Source organism: Pyrgilauda ruficollis, unplaced genomic scaffold (genome assembly GCF_017590135.1).
Source record: "Pyrgilauda ruficollis isolate IOZ18807 unplaced genomic scaffold, ASM1759013v1 scaffold65, whole genome shotgun sequence".
Taxonomy (NCBI): Eukaryota; Metazoa; Chordata; class Aves; order Passeriformes; family Passeridae; genus Pyrgilauda; species Pyrgilauda ruficollis.
In genome coordinates, this window is record NW_024528266.1 from 3,376,853 (window position 1) to 3,401,891 (window position 25,039).

At 42.1% G+C, this 25,039-nt stretch overlaps 1 protein-coding gene across 1 annotated transcript in view; it reads right to left on the bottom strand.

The window, feature by feature from the left end:
• TSPAN5 (tetraspanin 5) overlaps positions 1–19,758 on the bottom strand; it is an 81,384-nt gene extending 61,626 nt beyond the window's left edge. The window contains exon 1 of the mRNA XM_041484301.1: positions 19,193–19,758. Within this exon, the coding sequence (XP_041340235.1) occupies positions 19,193–19,273 (81 nt within the window). The 5' untranslated portion in view covers positions 19,274–19,758. The remainder of the gene's footprint in view (positions 1–19,192) is intronic.
• Between the last annotated feature and the right edge of the window lie 5,281 nt (positions 19,759–25,039).

A 25,039-nucleotide genomic window follows, 5' to 3' on the forward strand; every position in this document is an offset into this window, starting at 1 on the left:
CAGCCAGTTTTGTGGCATGGCATTCCATCCCATCACCAAGTAGCCCCCTCTCCACCCTCTGGGGTTGAGATCCCCAATAGGAGCATTGTAAGACACCAGATTGCAAAACAATAAAAGCCCACTGGAGAAAACACTCGTGCTCACTGCTGTGCCCTCAGTCACACATACACAACGGCAGCACAATGGTTCTGCTGTTCCTAACACTCCCACTGACTTCATGGGGAGAGGAGAACAGGAGTTAGCCCTGCATCTTCAGCAGCCATGAAAAGTACACAAACAGTCCATCTCTTCCAGACAGTATGAGAAGCAAAAAGCCTTGAGCTTTTGGTGAAACCCACATCACTGATTCTTTTCTCTGCAAACTGCTCCAGTGACACAAGTACATAAAACATTTAGAGTTACTGGATTGCTGCTTCTATTCAGCTCAGTGGCAAAAGACTGTGACTGAGACAAATGCAGAGGAAATTCTTGAGAAAAAGAAGAAAGTCAAGTGAAGATGATGTAGGAAGGTCTGATCTGCCATTGCACTGCCAGCCAAGAGTGGCCACAGGAGACTTTTGTATTTTAATTTATGCTCTCTCAGTCAGGCTGAGGAGCAGCAGCTGCTGCAGTCGGAGCAGAGAAGGCGCGGCTGTCAGCAGAGCAGACGGGAGGGCAGTCCTCGTGCCTGCTACCCTGCGGAATGAAGAAAGAGCAGGAAAAGAAAGGCTTCCCCAGCAGGGACCCCTCACTGCAAAAACAGATTCTGGCTGGCAAGAGCAAAAGCTGTCTTCTTACATGAGATTGAGCAGTATTGGTATGGAGCAGAAGTGAAAAAACAGAACAAGGAAAAAGAGTTAAAATATATACATATACACACACAAGCATACGTGTGTATATATATATATATGTCAGTAAATGTGCTAACATACACTGCCCACACTCAATTTTATTAATGCTAGAAAAATCCACAGTTTTCTAGCAATTATACTTTTTGAAGTAGAGCTAGCCTATAGCATTAAATTAAATTTGCAAGATGGGTTTATTTCTCATTCAAGATCAAGGCACGATGCAGAACACAGTTACACAGTGAGCAACAAGGATAGAGCAGAGAGAGAACAACTCTTTGTTGCTGCCAAGAAAACAGGAATTAATCCAAGTACTTCACATACATATAACCAAACAAAACCCCAAAACCACCCAGCCCCCCAAAAAAACATACAAAACCACACACCTATAAAACTTAAGAAAACCAAAACAACCAACCAAAGTAGTACATGTTTAAATGCTACGCCTTGAAGCATTTTGTTCCATTGTCCAACTTTTCATTGAAGTACTTCCAAAATAGATCCCCATGCAGCAAATAAAACAGATCTCACAGTGAACAGCTACCAAATTGTTTTCTCAGGGCTTTTCCTTTTTTTTTTTTACCTTTCCTACAGCAACTAGACTAAGTCCTTTACTTGGAAATCCCGTTCCCAAGGGGATGAGATCGTGGACCTGAGCCCTGGGAATAAGAATTTACAAAGGCATTCAGAAGCACTCATTTATTATTTTTAAGTAAAACAAAAAGTCTTAGAACTCGGTAAGCTATTTTTTTTCTTATTCTAAAGCCTAGTAAACTAGCTTAAATCTGAAGTCAGTCTCTGTATGGTCACCTAGCTTTAAAGGTTCTATCATGTCACTGGGTTTATGTTGCTCTCTTGCCTCTCTCTTCATCAGCCAGTCAATACTAGCTGTCATCCACGACACATTCCTCCTTCCTTACCAGGACTTCTATGCAAATAAGTAAGAAAAGATATTTAATTTATCAGATGTCCAATGCTGTCGTATAAGGTAAAACAACTCTTATAAAGTTGCTTGGATTAACAAATTTTCTTGGGCTACAACACAACCTTCCAGATGTCACACTTACACAGCACCAATGACTCCACTCTCCTGCCTGGCCACTGATTTAGCTTTTGCAACCCCTCAGGGTTCTACTCTCAGCACAGCACTGATCTCTGCTTCACAAACAGCCTAAGCAGCACAGCCCATAACCCACACATTTGCTTAGGAGCAGTCTCAGGGTGCAGACAAGAAAGGAACCTTACGCCTTTCCTTACAAAATAACAGGTAAGTGCTACATTTGACCTTTTATGTTACAGACAATTACTGGAATCTTCCAAAATAGTAATCACAGGAAGGCATCATCTGGTGTATGCCTGAGAACACCCTTCAGATTCACCTGCCCATGACAGAATTCTTGTTTTTTGTACACTATTTTGTTACTTAATAAGAATGAACCATAATCAGTGGCAAAATTAAATAAGGATTCTGGAAGTTTAGGCTTGCATGTTTCTTCCTTTTGTGAAGCACAGGAAAGAGGGGGATGAAAAAGGACAGAACTGCAAGGAATTGCAATCCTACATAAAAAACTGCCAACTGTATGTCTTGCTGTTACACATGGCCTGGGTTGAAAATGGTTATTTCATTGTAACTGGAGGAGCTGTGTGGAGATCCAACTAGGTCACCATCTGGAAACTTAAAGCTCCTCTTCCCAGCAGCAAGCTTTTTCATCTGTGACATCCAGCTGCAGTGCCTGGGACTGGTACACTCACTTGACTTTACATGCCTCCCACATTTGTAATTCAATCATCTGAACCACTGAAAAGGAAGGTGTCCAAAATTTGTTTCTTAATGGTATTATGTGGAAAAGCCAGGGGCATGTGCAGCAGGGAGCAGATAAAAGGTGTTTTAAGCTACATTCTTCAGATGCAGAATTTTCATTGTGGTTTGCCAGAAGCTAAGCAGATGAACATGAAAGTTAATAGACTCCAAGCTGCAGAATGCTTTATTAGATGCCTGTTGGAACTCCACCTCTCCCAAAGTAAGCCAATACTAACGGAAAAAAGGTACTGGATGTCACTCACTTCAGAAAATTAGAGATTCAATGATAAATTCACAAAGATAAATTCACAAAGAAAAAAATCATATAGTGATACCAAGTATAAAGATACTAATTCTGGATCTGAAAGGCTGGATAATTCAGAGCATATTCCCTAACATTTATCACCATGTACCTGCCTTGTTTCTTACACTTCTCACCAGCCCTCTACCACTGGCCACTTTCTGAGGTTATTTACCTGCAACAGACCCATTGCCTGGTCCAGCATGATCACAGGTATGGCCTCTTAGTTGCATATCTAAAAAAGTTTAGGTCCTCCTCGGCAGTGACACCTTATTTTATTTATTTTCTATATGAGGAAATGCTTCAACCAAGCATAATATTAGATGTCAGAGAGAAAAGACTAGAACACCTCACAGCACATCACCCATAAAAGCTTCAAAACAACTTTCTGTCTAGCCCTGTGCAAGTTTTCATTCTTGACTCCTATCCAAATCCAAGAACATTCCCTTTCATTTTAAATGCAAAATACCCATATTAAGGGAACTGATTAATAGTGAATGTGTCTGGATTTAAAACAATGTTTTAATGCTATATATTTTCATTAAAGTGACAATTTCTTGAAAATTTCAGAGCTACCTTTAATAAGCTTACAAAATAGTAACCTTTGAAACTTAGGAGGATTTACTACTTTTGCTTCCAGTTACTTTACTGATGATTATAATTTGTTAGGAACATTGCACAAACAACAAACACATAAACCTCACCCTACTCTCAGTGTGAACCTTGAGAATTCCTTTTGAAATTTTGTAATAATTTACAGACCACGAAGTACAAATTGCTGGCATTATCTCAGGTTAAGCCAGAAATAAAATTTTCACTAGACAGATTCATCCCAAAAGTTCAAGAGAAAAAACTCACCTTTATTACCCTTCAGCGAAGTACAGCAGAAATATCATTCCAGACAAGCTCCTACTGGGTCATACCAGACCAGTATTAATGGTTTTGTTTCCATAACTTCTGTAGTAACTGTAGCTCTGCAGATTTCAACATTCCTTTCATACCTTAGGCTTTCCTAACTCAGCCTGGGGTTGATCAAAGGTATCAGATTTTGAAAACAATACGGAAATGACAATGTGTCCACAGACTTGAGCTAATTAAGATTAAATATTCCCAAGGAACATTTCCTACTGTACACTGAGCAGTTTTTTTTCAGATTAGGTCTGTCTATAGAAATTACTAATTATGCCAAATACTAATTGCAGGATTGGTGTTTCACATGGGCATCACTCACAAAAAAACCCCTACATGGCTTCAAGTCAAGGCAGGTAAACCAGTCTGGTGTTTCAGTAGCAAAATGGTTCACCCAGTCACATCCTCCCCGAGGGAAGTTGTTCTCTTCCCATATCACTCTGCACCAGCCTCCCGGTCGGTCCATGAAGCCGTACCTTACACAGGCTTTAAGCTGGGTTAGCTGGCAAAGACACCATCTTCAAATGCCCTCTGGGACAAAACCATCCAAACTACCTTTGAATTGCATGGCACCCAGGCAGAAATTAAATATTATTTAAAAAATGTCCTTTTATCACATCTTTCACACCGTACAAAACACAGCCATTTATATTTTAAAACAAACAAACAAACAAACCTGTTCTAGGTAAATTGTTAATCCACACAAAGGTAACACAAATCCAGATTACAGGATCTTTAAAGAAACATTTTTCACTTGTTCATCATTAACACTCCAACTTTCAATAAAAACTGGAGACGCATTGATATATTGTTTCTTCACACACCACAGGGAGAAATAACAGCAAGATTCTTTCCCCTAGGGAACTCTCTTGCACTGAATCTGGTCAAAAGGCAAGGCTTTTTGCACTCTACTCCAAAACCTTGGAGCAATGTTTGGATTTGGAGGTTAATGTTTCATGTAAAGGTACGTAACAATGTAGCAGACTAAGGATTCAGTGCAATAGCTCAAAGTTCTCCATCTCACTTGGTGGCACGATGAATCTAAAATTAGGGATTGTTAACCTTGACCACTTTCTTTACCCCAAACCATCAGTAAGAATCAGTTTCACATTTCTTTAAAGCATTATAAAGGGCAAAAAGAAAGGTGGCTCTTGTTGTTTACTTTTAACAGTATAGAAACAATTGGTACTAGCACAAACTGTAACTACCTACCCTCATTGCTTTACCACAAAGTGCTGAAACAATCCAATAGTAGGAAATAAAGGCAATATTCATCAAGTTCTGCACTTACACTGTTTTAACTCTTTCTCTATCAATCACCAAAGCATAAACAAAACTCGACCTAGATGTTCAATCCCCATTCAGCTGTAAATTGATTTCAGGCATGATTTATATACACACCTTTTATGCTTTGTTTACGGAAATTCTTCTATCTCACACACTAGCTTACTTGATAAGATAGCATTAGCAGGAATAGAACATATTTCATACAGAAGCCATTATCTTTAGCCTAAGCTGTTGTTAAAGTTCAGATAAAATAAAATGTGGACATTTCTATGTGGCTGCTGCTGGTAAGAGCACATCAGTAGTGGTGCTTTAGAGCTGGGCATTAGCAGCTCCCTCGGACACAGATGTATCATTAAGTTGCTGTTATTATGTACATGCCTGGCAAAAGCAGGACTCAGTACTCAATAAAGTGCTGGGAATCACTGCTTATGAAAAAGGACAGTAGTGACCAACTTGCTGCCCGGACTGGTAGCAAGGCCTGCGGAAACAGCCTGCAGAAAGCACTGTTTTCTGCACATATTTCAGCACATGTAAAGCTATTTCATACAAGCACACCACCACTCTGCAATTAGAGAGAACACAGTCACAACTGCGTGCTGAGGATGAACTCTGTGTCCTTCATCAGCTAAGTTCTCTCTCTGCCCCAAGGATTAGAGTCTCATAGTGCTCCTGTTGCTGCAGGGAAGTCATCAGGTAATGGATGGCGAGGAAACACAAATGTTACTCTGAAACACAAATGAGCAGGAACACTCCCTGGTACACTCGACTGCTCTCTGCCAGAGTTTTTGGTTAGCTCACTATCACCCTTTTTGCCAGGTCTTAATTACTTAGGCAACTGAAGTAATTGCTCCAGCTCCTTTGAATGACTTTTCAGTGTTTTGTTTGGGGAACCTCTTTGGGCTTTCTCACACATCCTCCCTTTTTTTGTTTGCCTTTTTTTAAAAAAACCTACATTGTCTGAAAAACAATTATGCAGCTGCCAACAAGTGATTTCCACTGAAGTCAACAGGATCTGCTCTTATGCAGAGGGTCGTAGTAAGTGCCCCGTCATTTACAGCGCTGAAAGCCTTTGCGCTCTATACTCTAAGTGCATGAAGGGCTAAGCAGGGGGCTCATGCAAAATTAATAACACATCAGGAAGTGGAGGACGAAGGGAAGGCACTGAATAATTGATCCACAGTTTGTTTTCTGTGAATTCTGAAACAACTTTATGGATGTTTGTTTTGGTTTGCTTTTGTGTTTGTTTTTTTCCAAGGTAGAAAGTTTTTGAACTGAAGTTCTGCTAACAAAACAAAGTGAAACAATGACAAGAGTGGCCCTTTGATAACAATAACTGAGGAAAAGTATCTTCTCAGAAAAAAAGATGGAAAAAAAAAAAAAAGAGGCAGGTCTTTTTTTCAGACAAAAAATCACTACCCTCTCACTTTTATAAGCTTACATTCTTAAACACCTGCTTTATGAACAAATGTGTGTATTCCATTCCTCCTCGTTCTGGGAAAAATTACAAGTTTCTCTTCTCACCATCATTTATACAGAAGTCCAATCACATCTCACAATGCAAAGTCCATCCTTCTATCTTATAAAGTCCTTCAAACTCCTCAAGCTAGGAGTCTAATACTGCTCACTTGAACAATTTTGACAACACAGCTACACCAAAAGTATTCTACCCTGCTCCATAAATATCATCTGCAGTCATTTTAAGGACACGTTACAGTGGCAGATAGGAACAAGGTAGCCTTTTAGCAAAAATGAAAATCTGACCCCAGTACACTATGAAGATTTAAATAGCAATACCCACCAGAGTTCTGATACATCACTGAAGATAGAAAAAAGGAGTCCCACCAACTCTCAGCATAAAGTACTTAGGACTTTACAGTATGTTTCTAACTCACACAGCAGCAACAACCACCAGCCTATTTAAATTTCAGTCCTGTACTCCAGCCTCAAAACATCATTGAGATCCTGTGCTTCAACAGCAACAGGCCTTCCATGTGGTGCAAACAGGAGACACAGCACATCCCTCAAACCTCTATGATCGTGCCAGTCTCTAAAATAGCCTCATCCACTCTACCTCACTTGATTCTACATGACTCAGTCCTGCAGTAATTTTTTATGAATTGTTACGAAATGTGAAATTCTTCACATCAGAGGCAGAGCTGTGTGCACAGCCTTGATATTCACCAGACTTAAGAGTTTGACACAGTAACTAAGAAAGGATTATCTCCCACAGGTGTTATTTGGGAGGCCTTGCACCAACACGAGGCTTGCTGTTTCACAAGATGCTTGCACATTACCCTGAAAGGGGCACACATGTTTATGGAACAAAGGTGAAATAGGAACAAGTGCCTTACAAAATGGTAAAAAAACCAGCCAGCATTGGGGTTTTACTTCTTCCGCCTTTCCTGCAGTCTTGTGGCTGGACTCCAGTAACAGAGTCCACAAACTGCCTCTCTCGCAGCATGACAGCGACTACACAGAGGCTCCTGTGAGCTTTCTAGGTGTAAGAACAGACACAGATACATGGAGTGCCACAGAAAGGGCTTCCTCGGAGAATGGAACAAAGAGAACAGCAAGCTGGAGTAGAGCACAAACTGAAAGGAGGGCAAAACCAACAAGAATAGGATATTTACAAGAGGCATGGTAATTTCTCTAGGCAGTAGTGAGCTGCTATTGACATGAAAACCACAAGTAAGTGGAGTACTTCATCACTGTCATTTAAAAGGCATGGCATCTAAAACAATACATGAAATACCGGATGACAGAGAGTCCACTAGAATTCCTACACACACATATATTTCTGGGAAGGGGAAGTTGAAGATAAAAGCTACTGCAGCCCACAGCTGTCCTTTTCCCTCTGTCAGATGTCAGCCCCACTGCAGGACACCTGATAGGATCATGAATCTATGGGGCAGAGAAGAGTATTCAGAGCAACTAAAATGGCCAAATGGGAGTCACGATTTATTCACCTGCTACAGTGGCACAAACCCTTGAGTGTCAGTCTCATCAGGATTTGGACTGATTTTCTTTAATATGCAAAGTTATTAGCTGCATCCACTCAGGAGCTGCTTCCTCTCCCACAGGTATGAGAGCAGCTTAGGAAAAATGTAGAAAAGCAGAAGCCAACAAGGATATAAACCATGTAAAAATGTAATTGCCTCACGTTTCTGAGTCAAACACACACTTATCTGCATGAAAATAATTTATGCAGAATAGAACTTTGATTCAAATATCACCACAAACCTTTAGACTACCCAGGCAGTGGTTTTGCCTATCTTCAAAACAAAGAATACAAAAAAAACCCAATGTTTTCAAACCACACCCAGCCCCACAGAGCTGAAGTGGAAACACTACTTGTGATCATGCCAGAGCTCCCAGCAGGAGCAGAGCAGTAGAATACAGTCAGAGGAAGCAAAAGTCCTTCTCTACATACAACAGCAGTTAGATGGATTTCCAGCCCCTTCAAGTCCTGCTTTTAGGTACATATATTAACTTCTGCTCTAGCAAATCAGAATTAATTTTTTAAGTACTGTGTTATTTTGTGTACGTATTATGTATTTATATGTGTGTATATATATACATGCATGCATAGTGTTACATATATACATATATATAAAATAAATGCACTAAATGCATACAAACCTTTTGTATGTAACAAGCCACCAGAAAGGACACTACTTGGGAATGGATAATCATGACAAACTGTCTCAGAGAGATCATTTGCCACCACTTCTAGCAGGCCACTCCAACAAAGGTTTAGCACTATTAGAGGGAGTGGCACAGTGTTTGGAATAACATTCATGGGAAGGAGAAAGAAACCAGAGAGGTAAATGATGCAGCTGTCCATTTAAGTTCAAATTAGGTTCACATTACAATAACCTTGGAAGACAATCATTGCTTTTTGTTTTTTTAACATCACTGAGCAAGCAGGAGTAAACAGATAACCACCATAACTCTTCCAAAAACAGTGAAGATCAAAGTGCACCAGAGGGGTAGCACTTACATAACAGTGCTCCCTGGAGTGAGCCAACTCTTTCCCCAGCACCATGTCTTACATCTCTGTGTACTCCATACTCCAAAACCACTTTACTTAGAGCTGAAACAGGCCACGCTTGTACAATCACTTGAAGTTGATCTATGCAGGGAAAGGAGGAGCCAATCCTACTATCTTCCCACACTTCATTCTTGGAGCCAAACAGCAAATCAATAGAAATTGAGCAAGATGAGAAAGTTCTCAGCCAGATCTGGTAACTGATTGCTGCTGGTCCACTGAAGCTGCGTTAACACACTTGGCTCTGCAGCCTTGTGCCAGCCTTAGCTGTCTGCCGCCTCCTGCTCTCATTTTGATACCAGAATTTGCAAGGCCCCACATGAAAACCAATCCTGAAAGGTTCCTACAACCGAAGTGGGAATTGGCCCTGCAATAAAAACAGGTCCTCCTAGGCATTTAGAGATGAAAAAAAACTGAGGCAGCAGCTCACATCCCCCCTTAATGGCCACAGAATGAAAAAGAAACAAGAGAATGGTTGTGATACCAAGCAATATTAATTAAAAACTGGAACTTAGTTATTTTTTAACTGCAATCCTATATATTTTATATTTATATTTTTATAGTCTTCACAAGCCAGATGGATGAATTTTCATCTAGAAATTAATTGGATAACTTCTTGGAAAATAGGAATTTTAATTTTACAAGTTTTGCCCTTCTTTTTTAATTATTTTAATTATGGATTTAATTATTGTTGGATTTACTGAATTCACACATATTCCTTTAGACATATACCCATGTGAACTGGCAGTCAGGAAGACAATTTCTACAAAATACTATATTTTACCCACATGGAAAGGGCATCTTTCTGGTTTTATATTTAAATGGCAAAAATTTAAAAACCTGAAATTCTTGCTCTGTGCACAGTACAACACCCCAGTACACTCCGAGCTGAGAGGTGCCCGGGGTTACTTGGCAACCCTACTCATTACCTGGGAGGACCCCAGCTTTGAAATGTCACCATTTCCAAAATCCGAGCTCCAGTCCGAAACACTCCAATCACACAGCATTGCAGAGACTTCTTCCACAAGGTGACACAGCTAATTGAAGCCCAGCACAAAGCAACAAAACCCTTGCCATACGTTATGTGGGAACCTTCTTCCTCAGTGTCTCTGCTCCTACACAGAAACCATTTGCAGCACATAGAGGGAACTCCCTTCAAGCTTTTTAAATCACAAGATTTTTAAATCACAGCACACTGGAAAACAGAACATTGCAGAAGAGATGCGGTTCAGTGAGAGGGAAGCACCACAGAACCCAGCCTCACAAGGGTAAGTAAATATATGCCCTACATGGGTAAGCAAAGCAAAGGTATCCAACAGGGAGAACCTGTGGTGCAGGCTTGGACAAAATGACAGACACCAGGTGGATCTGCTTGGGGTGACATCCCACACACAGTGCTGCTGCACCTTTGCTTGGGGCACCACAGCTCAACTGAGAGAACCTGCCCTCTTGACACCGAGAAAATCCTGACCCAAAATAATGTTCCATGTCATGTAAGATTAGCCCCTAAATCAACAAAAGTTAAGCTGGACTCTCATCAAGCATAATCCACGAACACTAGGAAACACCCCACAGGCAGAGTTACTGCAATGATGCTTATTTCATACTCAGTGCCCTCTAAGAGCAGCTACTAGAGCAATGACAGCAGGCATACTCAGGTTATAACTCATCAATATCATGTTCATGAAGGGAGCAAAACAGAAGCCTCTATGAATCCAAAATATTGTACATATCTAAAGATATCAAGTCTTCTTTTAATTTTTTTTTTAAATTCAATACCACAAAGAAGAACTAAACACTTTTAGAAATGTTACTTGCTTATTGAGGAGAAAGAGAACCTATTTAAGCTAAAGTTCCTATAATTCTTTCATTGTTTTTCCCTGTAAGAAGTTTTGCTGTTGGGAATACCAAGAGGTAACAGGTACAGAATAGGTACATAAAGTGTTTTCATAATATTTCCTTCCTTTGCTGCAAAAGGAAAAAAGCTCTTCTGTCACCACACATCAGGAACATTGCTTGAAATGGTTTTCAATATGATTTGATGTAACAGAGTCTTCACTAGGAGCAGAGGGATTTTCAAGGCCTTGAAGAGGCATATTGATTTTTCCCAGTTCTGTGGAAAATTGACAGTTCATTCATAAGATCCTGTGTGTGTGATGAAATACTTATTCTAAATGCTGTCCAGAGGAAAGTGACTGGAAAGCTGAAACATTAGCTGAAGAATCTGATGTAGAGACTGGTGTGTATTAAGATAAATACTGCTACAGCCTCATTTAGTTTATAAAGCTATATAAGTAGGATCTGACTGTTTTTAGCATCCCTGCAAGTCAGGCCATCTGGAGGTTATATGAGATCACACTGAGTCAGAATTTGATACCAAATCAAGCACCCCTGACTGCAAAGCCTCAGTGTGTTAGTGACATTTTTAAATGCCAGCATAGGGAGAAGGCTGAACTGCTCTAGATCTCTGTGTATGTTACAGAAGCAGCTACACTGAACACTGTACGAACAGTGACATCCACCCACACCAACCCTTACGCCTGCACAAAATACTGCTGAAATCAGGGAAAATCTGTATTCACAGAGAACCACATGTGAGAGACTGGAAGGACTGCTGGCTCAAAGTACTGTGGGTGCATGTTTAGGAGAATAGATAGGTCACGCTTTGCTCTGGAGAGGTGATGGCCCGCTCTGCACACACACATCCCCCTCTGGACCGGTATCCCAGCCACACAGTGGTCACCACTCCCTGCCCCACACCCCAGCCCGCCCTGGAGCCCAGTCTAGCCCCAAAGGGGACAGATGACCTGAAGTCCAGCCTGGGAGAAGGGCCCAGGGAAGCCAAAGGGTACTAAACCGAAGCATGAGGCAAGCACAGGTCTTGACCCTATCTCCTCTTGGAATTTCTCTCAGCTGAACACTTCTGGAACTAGGAGAGGTAGCCATACTTTTTCTTTTCTATATGTTTTACGTCTTTCTCTCTTCCTCCTTCTTCTTCTAACTCTCTCTTCTCAGAGTTTGGAGTAACCTAAAATCAGACAGGCTTGGAGTTGCTAAGTTGAATGGGCTAAGTCAGTGCTTTGTGAAGTGTTTTATGTCGAGTGAATGCTGCTCTAAACTTTTGCCAAAGTTCTCTGATTTCTCTGAAGTTGCCAATGAAGTTTTTTGTTATTTTGACCTCTTGACAACATCTTGTCAGTATTTCTCCTGTGCATCTAACTCAAAGCATATGAAAAACTGTAAACCCTTTCAGGAGTCTCACCCAGCAAGTGTTCTTTGGAAACCTACATCACAAGATAAGATATTTTGAGGCAAGAGCAGCAGCACAATCAAAAAAATAGGATGTTTTCCAAATTCCTGTGACAGTACAATGAAATAGATTATTCTTCACTGATTTATGCCCTAATATATTGCTGGATTTTGCACTGTAAAACTGTAATGAAGTACAATTCAGTACATTCATTAAAAATTGGATAAGCTTTTTTTAATTCTTTACTGCATTGTAACAATATTTTCTAATTTTTAAGGAGAAACAGACAAATTGTACATGAGTACAAAGTCACTATAAAATTCAATCTAATGGAAAAGTCAGATATGAAAAAGTTTAAAATACTACCCTAATGGAAGATCCTTTTATGGCTAATGCTGACAGTGACTTCTGGGTCATCTCTAACAGAGCTGGGTTACTTCAGGAGCTGTTCAGCTCCTTGCTCTCCTGTCTACATCAATAAAACAATTACAGTCCTGTTGACAGGCTACCAGCCATGCATTTGAGAAGCATGCTGCATATTTTGGGCAAAACAAATCTCCCCTACAGAACTATAGTTAAAGACCAGATTTCCTAACTGGTAGAATTAGGTCAAGTGATTTTTTTGGGTCAAAAATATTTTCTCTCACCTCCAGTTTTAACTGAAAGCAAAACATTATATTCTAAATGCCCATAGCAAATCTTCACAGGTTACTGCTTTTGGTTAATGGAATATGAACTGCTGAAGTATTCAGCCTGAGCACTTCACACACATCAGCTTCTTGCTCCAAATTTATAACTTGTAGCAGCCCTGGTGCCAAAACCAGTTTATATTTCTTTTTCAACACAGACTTCAAAATGTCAATTTGTAGGAATGGGACTGAAAAGAAAACGAAATTATATTCCACTAACAGTAAGCTCAAGTTTCTCATCCTCTACTAATCATTAACTTGCATCTTGGAGAGTCTGAGGAATAAAGGACAAATTGAAGTTCACTAAGAAGTACATCAGGATTATTGTAATCTACAGAATTAGGTTTAAAAAAGCATTCTTAAGTAACAGATTACATACATACTTTCAAACTCCTGTCAACTGCAGAGGATAGAGAAGTTCCTTACATTTTTCTTCTCACTACTTGCCACACAAAAACAACAACATCCAAAAAAAAAACCAAAAACCGAACTCCATCAACACCCTCCAAAAAAAATTCTCTCCCACATTTTCAATCTGAAAATTATCCTACATCAACTGCACCTTGTATATAATTTTTTTGTTTGTTTACAAGAGCATGTCTCCTGGGTTCCCATCTGGAAAAAGCCTTTCTTCCCTGGAACAGCTCATGCCTTCCTTACACACCTATTACTTCTTACACTGCACTTGAACATGTACATGCCTAATACAAACACCAAAAAGTTCACAGTGCAAAGGCTGCCTTATTGCAATTAAGCTAGCACATCTATCTTCAAATTCAGTGTTGCAGAACATTAATTTGTTGCTTTTATTATGGAAATATCATCCACATGCAACAAAGGCAATGGGATTAGGACCAGTGCTAACTTCTTTTCACACACACAAATATCCATAAGATGTTTCACTAGCACAGGTATTCTGTTGGGACTGCCTGTGCTCTGGGTGCCATTCACATGGATCAACTCTTCTCTGACTGACACACTGAAAATCCAAAATTGATTCTTCATACTTTGAGACAGATGTGCCACCAGAAAAAATGTACTGTGACAATTCAATCAAGGTGGAAGACTGGTAAATATATTTACCAAATTCATCTTTAACACAAAAGGAAAGTGCTGCGCATGATAGTTCCAATAATAAAGGCTGCACATGATAGTTTCAATAATATTCGCTTGAAGCACATTGACATCAAACAAGAGAAGTCACACAATTAATCACAATGGGTTTTCTCAAGTTCTAGTTCTCTTATGCTTCAATCTTTTAGAAACTAGAAACATCAAATAACTTAAAACAGTAGCACATTTATAAACACCCAATTTTGGTAAAACAAATATTAAAGAGAAAGGAATAGTTTCTCCCAAGTTCCTCAGCTATTTATTTTTATATTACCAATATACAGCCTACCACAAAGTTGTGAGAGAATACAAGGCAAAGAAAATTTTTATTCTAAGAATGACCTCTACAGATATGAAACAAGTGCCCCAAAGCCAGCAGTTACTAAATTTTTATATGCATTTGAAAGACTGAGGCTACATTTGCTGAAAGACACTGAGGAATTCAAGAATGCCAACCTCACAATAAAGCATCTATTTCATCAATATATACACCTCCGCCTTTCACTGTTAGAAATTAGTGGAGTACTTGCCCAAAACAAGCATTGTTCTGTTTCTGGCAAGACCACTGGTGGAATGCTTAGCTATGCTTCATCTGTGCTATGAAGAAATGTAAAATAAAAAAGTCATTTGATCATAAAAGGGGAAGGGGAGAGAAATGAACAGAATGCTTCCACTTCCACTGCAAGGACATCATCCCAATGCAAATTTTTAAAGATCAAATGCTACAGAATGCATTTCAAAATTGCACGGAACAAGCTTCACATTGATTTGTTTGGGGTTTTTTTTAAACACTGTGGCAAGGGAAAAATTATAAAATCAAAACTTCCTTGTGCATATCTAAAAACCAGCTGACATCAGAGAATTATCCTCTCCCCCTTTAAAAACAAACTATCAACAATGTACAGAATTTAATAAGCAATCTATTGGTTGTCCTTTAAAGGTCAGTGCACTTGTCCAACATTTTTCCTGTAACACACTTACATAACCTTATTTTCTTTCTGCTACCTTTCTGTAATTCAGAAGACTATCTAGATTCCCATATGGTTCCCATCAAAAACAGCAGATGCCAAGCAAATTAAAACACAAGTTATGATTTGTAATATGCTGATGTATCATAATTTCAGCATAGCTCATAACTTAGAGTGAATCACCAGCTAAAGCAAAAGTTTCTGAGGTGTCAGTGCTTTTTATACATCTTTCCAATTAGACCAGGGTCAGTGGAATCAAGTGTGCATTAAAAGTTAGAACTTAACAATAGAATACATCCACGGTTTCCATCAAGTATAAAAAAGCAGAGAGAACAATCAAAAACATCTCCTGGAACTAAAAGTCAGCCTAAAACTGTCTTCCCAAAGTAAGGGGGAAAGAGAGAGAACTAGTTCTTGCCTTTTGTGAAGCAGGGTGGCCTGCTTTGACCTTTTGCACCATACCTTTGTTATCATTCTACGTGGAAGCCGAAGGGGGAAAGAGGCATTGTTTGTTTGCTTGCTTTGAGTACAGGAAAGTGTTCTGTTACCTCATACTACAGCTCTATGCTTTACCGAGACAAGAGCAGAAAGGCTCATGAAGAAGCAGTGTCTATGGCAGCAGCTGCCAGCCGGGAAAGGTGACACACAGCACGTGGTGCTTCAGCACCGGCAGAACGGCAGCGGAGCCAAAGCACAGGTGCGTGCTCAAGCGGCAGCACGGCAAAGGGAAACACTACACCGGCTGCCAGCTTCACATTTACATGCATTTGTGCCTATGAGCTCTTGGTCCCTAAATATTACTTTGGTGACTGCCCAATGAGCTTTCCTTCTCCTCACCAGCATAGCAGTCTCATAAGCTCTTCTGAACAAACATTTCCAGAGTATTTACCAACTTTAACACTGAACTGCCGCAAGAAAGTGAGCCTGCAAATATATCTAGAACATTAATTATGCATAGACTCAGCAGAGAATATTGTCTTCTACAACAGTATAAAATACATATTTAGGCAAGAATACCTTACCTGGGCTGGTGCAAGCCTGAGAACTACCCCCTACAAAGCATCCTGTCACCTTTAGTCACAACTACACACACGGCACTGGAGCGCAATTTTTCCATATTCATTATCCTCATAATTCTGATGTGGTTTTTAAGGCATGAAATACATGACCGGCACAAAATAAAAAAGACAAAAGGGTCTGACCATTTATTTTGCCCCTATGCGGTGATATTTAAAGCCTCAGATTTTTGTAATAACTTCAGTTTAAGTAGCAAGTACAATCATTCCCTGCATCATTTCAGCAGATCTATAATATTCTGCTATTCAAAGCACTGACAATTTTCTTGTCAAGATCATTACTCTTCCAACTCAGTTCTCTTTATTTTTAGTCCATTGTTTTTATGACGCAGAATAGAGGTATTTTCTTTGTTTACATTACCACTTTAAAAGGTTGTGTTAAAACCATTATATAATAACGCTCAGATAGAAGGCCTAACAAGGTGTGCTCCCTGTTTGCAAGATCCTGGAAAGTGTCATGGGGTTAGGATGATGACCTCTTCATCATTTCAGCCTATTTGCAATGACTACATTAGTGGCTATTTTTGATTATCACTTTCTGTAAACAACCAACTGAATTTGCAATTTTCATTTAGAGCTTTTCTGGCCCAGTCATTGAAGAGTTTGCTATTACTTCAGTAAAAATAATATTAACATGTATTCAACAAGAATATCTGCCTATGTTTGCACTCCAAATCGTAAGAGACATGGTAATAAATGCAGGCTCTCTCATAAAGAGATTACAATATTCTAAAGAAATGACTAAACTCTCAAAGTGCTTGGTCTTCATGAATTTCCAGAAGTTTAGCCAGGAACACAAATGAGACAATTAGCGTTTTCCAAAAGAGGAAATCTGCAAGCAAGGGCCTCACATCAAGCAACTGGCAGAGTGGGTGATACACAATTATATTTTTTCAGGCTCTCAGATCAGCATGGCAGCAGTACAAAGCCTTTGGCCCATTCAGTATACAACACAGGCATAGTTGCCATCATGCAGAAGCCACACTGCATCAGCCTCACAGACACGGGCGTAAGAAAAAGACTAGTTACAGAAAATGTAAAACACAACCAGTTCCCCACTTCCACCATCCACACATTCACATTCACAGAATAAAATGAAGGAAATTACAGGATATAGAGCTTCTGAGACACTGACAGTGTCTGAAAGAGCAAGTTAACATGGTTCTACATATTCCACCATAATCTCCCTCTCTCAATCCAAGGACACAGCACACAAGTGTTCCTCACACTACTTGCTCCCTGCTGAAAAATATCCGTGTTCACAGCAACATATGCCCAGCAAAATCAAAACAAAGAAACAGACAAGGGCAAAGAAGCATGGCAAACTCAATCACCGAAACCTGAGCCAAGAGTACAACCACATCAGCTCTGTAGGGTAAAAATACTACAAAGCTCTCTACCGTTCATCTGCAGGGTCGGTCTGGGGCCAAGTAAACACTGACATAAAGCCACAGTCAGCTTCACTCTGGCACCATACCTTCTTGTTCAAGAAAAGTAATACAGTATGAAAGTGGACTTACTCAAAACTCCCATCCTTTCAAAACATCTTCTTCAGATATGTTTATTTTCCAGGAACACAGACTTGAGGTTAGCTATGGATACCTTCCATCCATGTCACCACTGCCCTCTGTTCTCCCCAAGGGGACAAACAGAAGCTCAGCACTGCCCAAAAGGTTTCTCTCCTCTGTTCTTCCTTACCTTTATGCATAAGCTTCAAGATGGTGGTGGGGCTTTTTTCCCCAATTCTCCTTTCTACTCCAAACAAGCCACTATACAAGATATGCATTCAACTTGCTTCCAAAGGCCCTCAAAAACACATCCACACTATCTGGGTTTGATCCAGAGCTGGACTTGCTGATTCTGGTGGGTCCTTCCAACTCAGAATATTCTGTGTATCTGTCAAGCTGGGTTTGTGCACGTTTCTCATTGCTCTGTGGAATACCTCATGTGAAAAGGGGAGCTGTACATGTAAGAACCTTCACCTGACTTTAACATTCTGTGCAGTGAGAAGACCTCATCACTCACACATGTGTGAGAATGCTCACTGGGCCCCCCCCGCCATAGTTATGAAATTTGGCATGAACATCCAAAAACAGCTGCTTCTCTTTCAAATACAACACAATGAGAAGATGCTAGAAGTACTCTTACAGGCAGGTTACATTTCACTGCACAGTTCTGCCTACTCCACAGCCGGTGGGCAATGGTGCTACAAGATACTGTGCAGGCAGATCAAGCACAGCCAGGAATCCCAACAAATGCCCAAACAGGCCTCCTACGGGCTTGCACTTTAGGTATGGGTGGAAATACCTTTTCCCCCCTCCTCCATCCTATTATCGCTACTACTACTACATGTTAACAGCTAATCATAATAAACCAGTGCCATACACAACTTCATCATTGTGAAATCATCAAACAGCACTGTGCAGAAAACCTGAGTGTGATTCTTTCTATTATTTGCATGGAACAGGGATGGCAGCGTGAAAACATGCAGATCAATTCGTTCTCCAGGCCTGGGTGCCTGGTTGCTCCCTTCCTCTCCCACCACAAAGCAGAGGTGGGGGAAGGAAGGAGGGAACACGAAAAAAGGAAAAGAGGGGAGGTGGGAAGAAGGCACGAAATCCGCTTCGTACTAACAACAAAAGCAATTAGGAGGGCCGGAAGAGAAGAGAACCGGCACCCTCGGGAGGTGGAGGAATGCAGCACCACAACTTGCCCGGGGAAGGGCTGACCGGGGCGCTTGGGTCGGAGGCGGCGGCAGCCCTGGCCTCGCTCCGCAGCCCACCCGAAATGCCCCCGCGGCCTCACGCCGGGCTGTCACACGTCCCCGCCGCTCCTGGACTGCCCAGCCCGGGAGCGGCGGCGGCCGGGGAGGACGAGGAGGAGAGGAGGAAGCAGAGGAAGACACGAAACCGGCCCCACTTACCCAGAAAATGACATTGAAGCCGAAGATGAAATATTTGATGCAACAACTGACTTCAGGCCCCTTGTAGTGCTTTCCGGACATCCTCTGCGCTCATGAAGACGCTTTGCTCGCAGGCAGGGTGAGAGCCAGAGGGGGAGGGGGAAAGGGTGAGAATTTAAAAGAAAAAAAAAAAAACCACAACAAACAAAAAGGAGGAAGACTAGGAGGAGGGTCTGGGAAGACTAGAAGGAGGGTGGGGGCAAGACTATGAGTAGGGCTCCAGGGCCGGCGCGGCGAGCAGAGCTCAGGGCCGGCTCCGCGCCGCGGGGAGATGCGGCAGGAGCGGCGCGGCGGCGGGTCGGCTCCGACTTGCCGGGCGCCGGGGATGGCCGGCGAGCAGCTCCCACCTCCTCCTCCTCCTCCTCTTCTCCCGCATGGAGGAGGCCCCGGCTGCTCGCGGCGGGAGGCAGGAGAGAGCGACAAGGAGCGGGGCGGCCGCCGGGAAAGACGCCGCCGGGGCAGGATCGGCCCGGGCAGAGGCCGGAGCCGCGCGCCCCCTCAGCGCCAAGGGGCCGCCGCGCGCGCCCCGCCCCGCAGCGTGATTGGCACCGCTCCCCGCCAATCCGGCCGCGCGAGGGCCGCCGGCACTGGGGGCGGGGCGGGAGCGGCGCTGAGGCTCCGCCCGGGCCGGGCGTGCCCGGCTGAGGGGCTCCAGCCCCCGTGCCTCCAGCCCCCGGCCCTCCGTCCCTCCCGTCCGGCCGCCCGCCGTGACACAGGGCGGGGAATGCCGAGACAGAGAGCACTGGCCCCGCCTGGCACAGAGAACGCCGCTCGGCAGCGGGAGAGCTGCCGGGAGGGCAGCGCCGGTTCCAGGCTGGCTGCGGTAATGAGGAGGAGCAAGACCGTAATTGCAGCGTGCAGGTTGTTCTCAATGGGCGCCGTCAGATCGCCTCCCACATGATCTCGGATGCGCCACACGCGCAGGAACGCGTGAAGAACCATTTTACAGTGATTGCTAGGGTTTATATTTTAACATCCCCAGAGTTTATGTTGAACCTGACAGCTATAAAGTTATGGGGCTTAGTTGTATTTATATGCTTCGGGATTCAGAGCGCACATTGTCTGGCATTAACAGCATAATTAGTAGGTTTTCTTTGCTGAAGGATGTCGTCATTTCAATGGATCAAGCCTTCAAAGTTTCCAGCTCTTAGGAGAGAGGCTGGAGCGGAGGAGGCTCAGGGGTGACCGTATCCCTCTCTGCAGCTCCCAGAAAGCAGGTTGTGCCAGGCGTGACAGGATGAGAGGAAATGGCCTCAAGCTGTGCCAGGGGAGGTTTAGGATGGACATTAGGAGGAATTCCTTCACAAAAGGGTTGTTAAACATTGGAATGGGCTGCCCAGGGAGGTGGCGGACTGGCACTTCGTGCCAAGATCTGGTTGACAAGGTTGGGATTGGTGAAACTTGGACTCAGTCTTGGAGGTCTTTTCCAACCTAATTGATTCTATGTTTATGTGATTCTGCAAGTATAACTTTTGATTCAATAGATGGAAGATTTCTTTATAATAAAATACATTTCCCATCTCTACAGGATTGCAAGATAACACACTTCAGAAACATGATGCTGATAGAACTACGGAAGACAGTCTTGATTCACGATCACATCATATCAGTTATGGGGCCTTGTGAGTCTTTTTTGAGAGCAAAGAGAAATATTTGTCTATCACATCTGGTAGATGATGAGAAGAAAAAGCATCTGCAGAAATGGATCCATGAAAATAAGCGATGTTTTTGGTAAATGAGAAATTAATGGAACACATCTATACACTTTAACCATGACTGTATAGTTTATCACATGAGTGTTATCCCTGTGTCTGCTTTTAACACTGTCTTTGCAAGGCCATCCATGGGAAGAGGGTAGAAAAGGGTGAATAACTAGTAACGTACATGTTCTGTACCACTGGATAAAGGCACATCACCACTTACAGTAGGGTATGGTAATAATGTATTATATTAAGGTGCTGTTTTTACAAGTGGCTTCAAATATTGGTGACAACCTGTACAAACATTTGTAATATCACTGTCATAACATGCTCTCCTAGCATCACGTGTTGGCACCCTTTAGCATTTTAATTCTTCACAGGCAGGAGCAAAATATTACAGAGTAATATTTATTATGATAAATTCAGTAACAAAATCAGATGTTTTACTTATCCATCCATTAATTCCCAACAACTCAAAAAGAAATGCAACCTACATCATTTATAGTATCATATTTACATGAGTTCACTTGCTCTCTCAAGTGAGCATAGTATTATTAGCCAAGTGTCCTTTTAAAGCCAAAAGCATTTCATGTTGTCCCATCATCTGATCAGCTTAAGGATGTCTGGTTTTAAGGGTTAGATTGCTCACTTGAAGAGGGTATTGAGCACAGAACCCTGCTCTTTTTAATTCACTTTGTGTGTAATAAGCAAGCAGATAGCAAAGGCAGCAGAACAGCTTTGGTGTAGGTAATTGATCTTTCAGAAAGCCAGCTGTAGCAGAGCCTTCTGCACCTGCAGCAGCCTCTCTGCAAACACATTTTGCCTCCTGTCCTAAACAAACAGGGATTTTAAAAAAAATCCCCATCCTTCGGCTTTGTGCCATCTCTTGTGGATTGCATCTCACATGCTTTGGCCACCTAGGCCTGGAAGCTGAGCAGGAAGGCTGCGACAGCACTTTAAATCCACTGTTAGTTACCAGTCAACACTGAATTCTACTGTGATGTTTTGGCACAAAAGCCTGGGGCGATACTAAGCAGGAGAAATATTACCTTTTCTTGCAGAAGGGCAAGACAGTTATTCAAATTCCATCAGTTCATAATTCATCTGACAAGGCACAGGAGTACTAATGGGCAGGATTTCAATGACAAAGCTGGTTCTAGCAGCACAGTGCTTCATAACACCAGGAATGCTTTGATTTGCTACTGATACTGAGAAAAAGTCCCATCTGAATGACTAAATCTATTTCCCATCTCTAAGATGCAGATATAAATGGACTTCTTCTGACTAAAGACTGGCCAGCTCTAATATTAAGAAGTGTGTCAAGTTTGAGAAGTTCATGTTTTAAAAGAGGTATAGTTGCGGACTCTGAAATTCATACTTCCCACCAAGTAAAGAGTCCTCAACCCAATTCCTGAAATCAATCATTCCTTAGATCCAGTACCTCTCTCTTTGTGTCAGCTCGTGTTTTTTGATCTATGAATTCTTAGACATTTTCCAGGGAAAAAGAAATGCAAGCAGGAGTGACTCAAGAAGAAAAATAGCAGAGCAGCACAGGGAAGGCTGTAGTTCCATGAGTTATCCCATTGCCAATTTCACTTCGTGCCACATGCACTGAGATAAAGAGCTGTGGTCTAAGAAAAGTTCAGTGTCTGTGTCCATAAATCTAGTTACTTCCTAGACACTCCATTTTAGTGAGAATTCATAGGATAGCAGTCTTTTTGCATGGGAAAACCATAGAGCTGTCTGACAGACAAGATTTATAGAGTGAGAGGTGTTACCTACCTCAGAATTTTTAAATCTAAATAACATACTAGCTCACAATGCCATTTGTGTTCATTTTATAGTTTTGCAACCATAAAAACACTTTGTTTTCTGCTTAGCCAAAGTGCAAGCACTTTGTTTAGACTTAGAAGGAATTCTGAGAAAAGAATTTCATAGAACTAAACTCAGGCAGTGATACAAGTTGTATTGGCCTTGGTGGAAGTACATGCTCTGCCCCAGATGTGAACATGATTTCAGCTTCCCTCAAGACTAATAAGTGCAAGTACTGACTAATTACTGTTATGGGTAACACTGGTGAGTATTGAGCTGCTTTTTCATCTGAAACTCAGCTCTCAATACTGGATAATAATATCATCTCACAGGACCAACCCAACATCATTATAATGTGATAACAACAATGTTGTTAGGATGACTCACAAAGCATGAAGCGTGTCTATACATCTACAGGGTTAGAGGCCAGAAACTGAAGCTAAGGCATACCAAATAACAACCAATAACCAGCTGCATCGTGTCTGATTTTATTTTCTCAAGACAGTGTGTATCTGAGCCTTTATTTCTTTTTGTGTCAGGCACCTCGAGCTGCTGCATCTGCCCCTTGTGAGAGGAAGGGCTGGGAGTGGTGGCACACTTCCTGCCCACGGCTGTGCGGGCAGGGCAAAGGAGCGCCCGGGGCTGCGGCTTGGGGCAAACATCCTGGCACACAGCTCTGTTTCTGTAGCTGTGCTGTGCCTCAGCAAGCCCCTCTCCTGGAGTTTTTTACACAGCTCTTTCTTATCAGGGATTAAGCCCTGACAAGTCTATACAACAGTGAAGCAGGAATAGTACAACATACCTGGTCCGTAGCTCAATGTCACGCCGTGGCTGCAGGTGTGGTTCCAGGCACTCATACAATCAAACTGGCTCAAAGGGCATTAATTATGAGGTAGTTATTACAACCATTTTATGGGCATAACAGTGACAGGGTTTAATGAGATAAAACATATGCATTATTCTACAAAAAGAGACACAGATTTGCAGTCCTAAATTAGGCATAACTGCAATCGGTGTGGGTAGTCACCTCCCCTTCCATTACTGGTGCTACTAGACCATGGTGCTTAAAATGGATATAAACTTAGACTCCAGTAAGTGCCAAATTTATCTTTTTCACTTTGTACTGCTAAAAGTACTGGCCATACTCTGCAAATTTGGAAGCTTCTCACTTCCCAAGTATGGGCTATTGCTTGTGTATACCTGAAGGTTCAGGTATAATTCTTGATGATGCTCTGTCCGAAAGGACAACCAGTGTTTATCCACTAGCAGAACATCACATGATCTTTTTAAGGTCCATTAGGTTTTTCAAGGCCCTCTGACTTGCTTTCAGTCATTCTTTGTCATATAATACAGCACACACTCAACTCAGAGGTTTAACTTAGAGTATTTGCTCTCTAATACCACTCAGGAGAGTGACTATTTCCTCTGAGTGTGTTTTTAATGGTGATAAGATTTTCTGCAAATCCACCATTTTAAGTCATCTTTGAGAATGTTTCCCTTCAAGGGTTTCCTTTGCTCAGGCCTAAACCACCTGAGCTTCTCCCATCCTCCCCTGTGAAGATTTTTGTTTCTCCTGGGAGCCTGGATCAGAGTTTACTGCAAGAACAATCCCTCAGGAATCATTCTGGCACCTCTTTCCAAGAACATCTGCAAACCTGTCAGAAGGTCAGGGAATGCAAGCGGGTGGTGGGATGAGAGAGTGCACCACTGCAAATGTGGCTGTTGTAGGCTTCAAGTTGCTGCCAGACTGGTAGGAAGGGAGGCTAGAATAGCAATTAATCTCAAATCCCAGCTTCTAGAAGAGTTTGCCACCATGGCCTAGCCAATAATTGAACTAGAAGGCATGGAATACCTGTTTGGCCAGCTTGGTCAGGAGTTCAGCCCCCAGACCTCTGTGCAGGCAGGAACTTAAATTGTCTTGCTGAGAACAGAGTGGAAAAAGCCAACTGTGCAAAAAAATTCTCATTTCAGATCCAAGTAACATTTTTTTTTCATTGCTTTTTGATTCAAATGGCTATAGAGATGCTGTGATCTGAAGGGACTCTACATCCTTGCCTTCACAGCAGAGAGCTGATCCAAAACCCTCTGGGGAGAGCAATGAGGTGCACAAGGGGGTCAGCACCTGCTGGAGCAGGGCCCAGATATGCAGTGCAGCCTGGCTGCAGGGAGACACCTCCCACCCTCTGTCGGGAACAGGCTTGCTCATCTGAGCTATGGAAAGAGCAGTGACAAAAATGCTGTCATCTCTGCTGTGACGTTGGTGTCTCCTGTCTGTCAGACTGTGCAACAGGGCCTC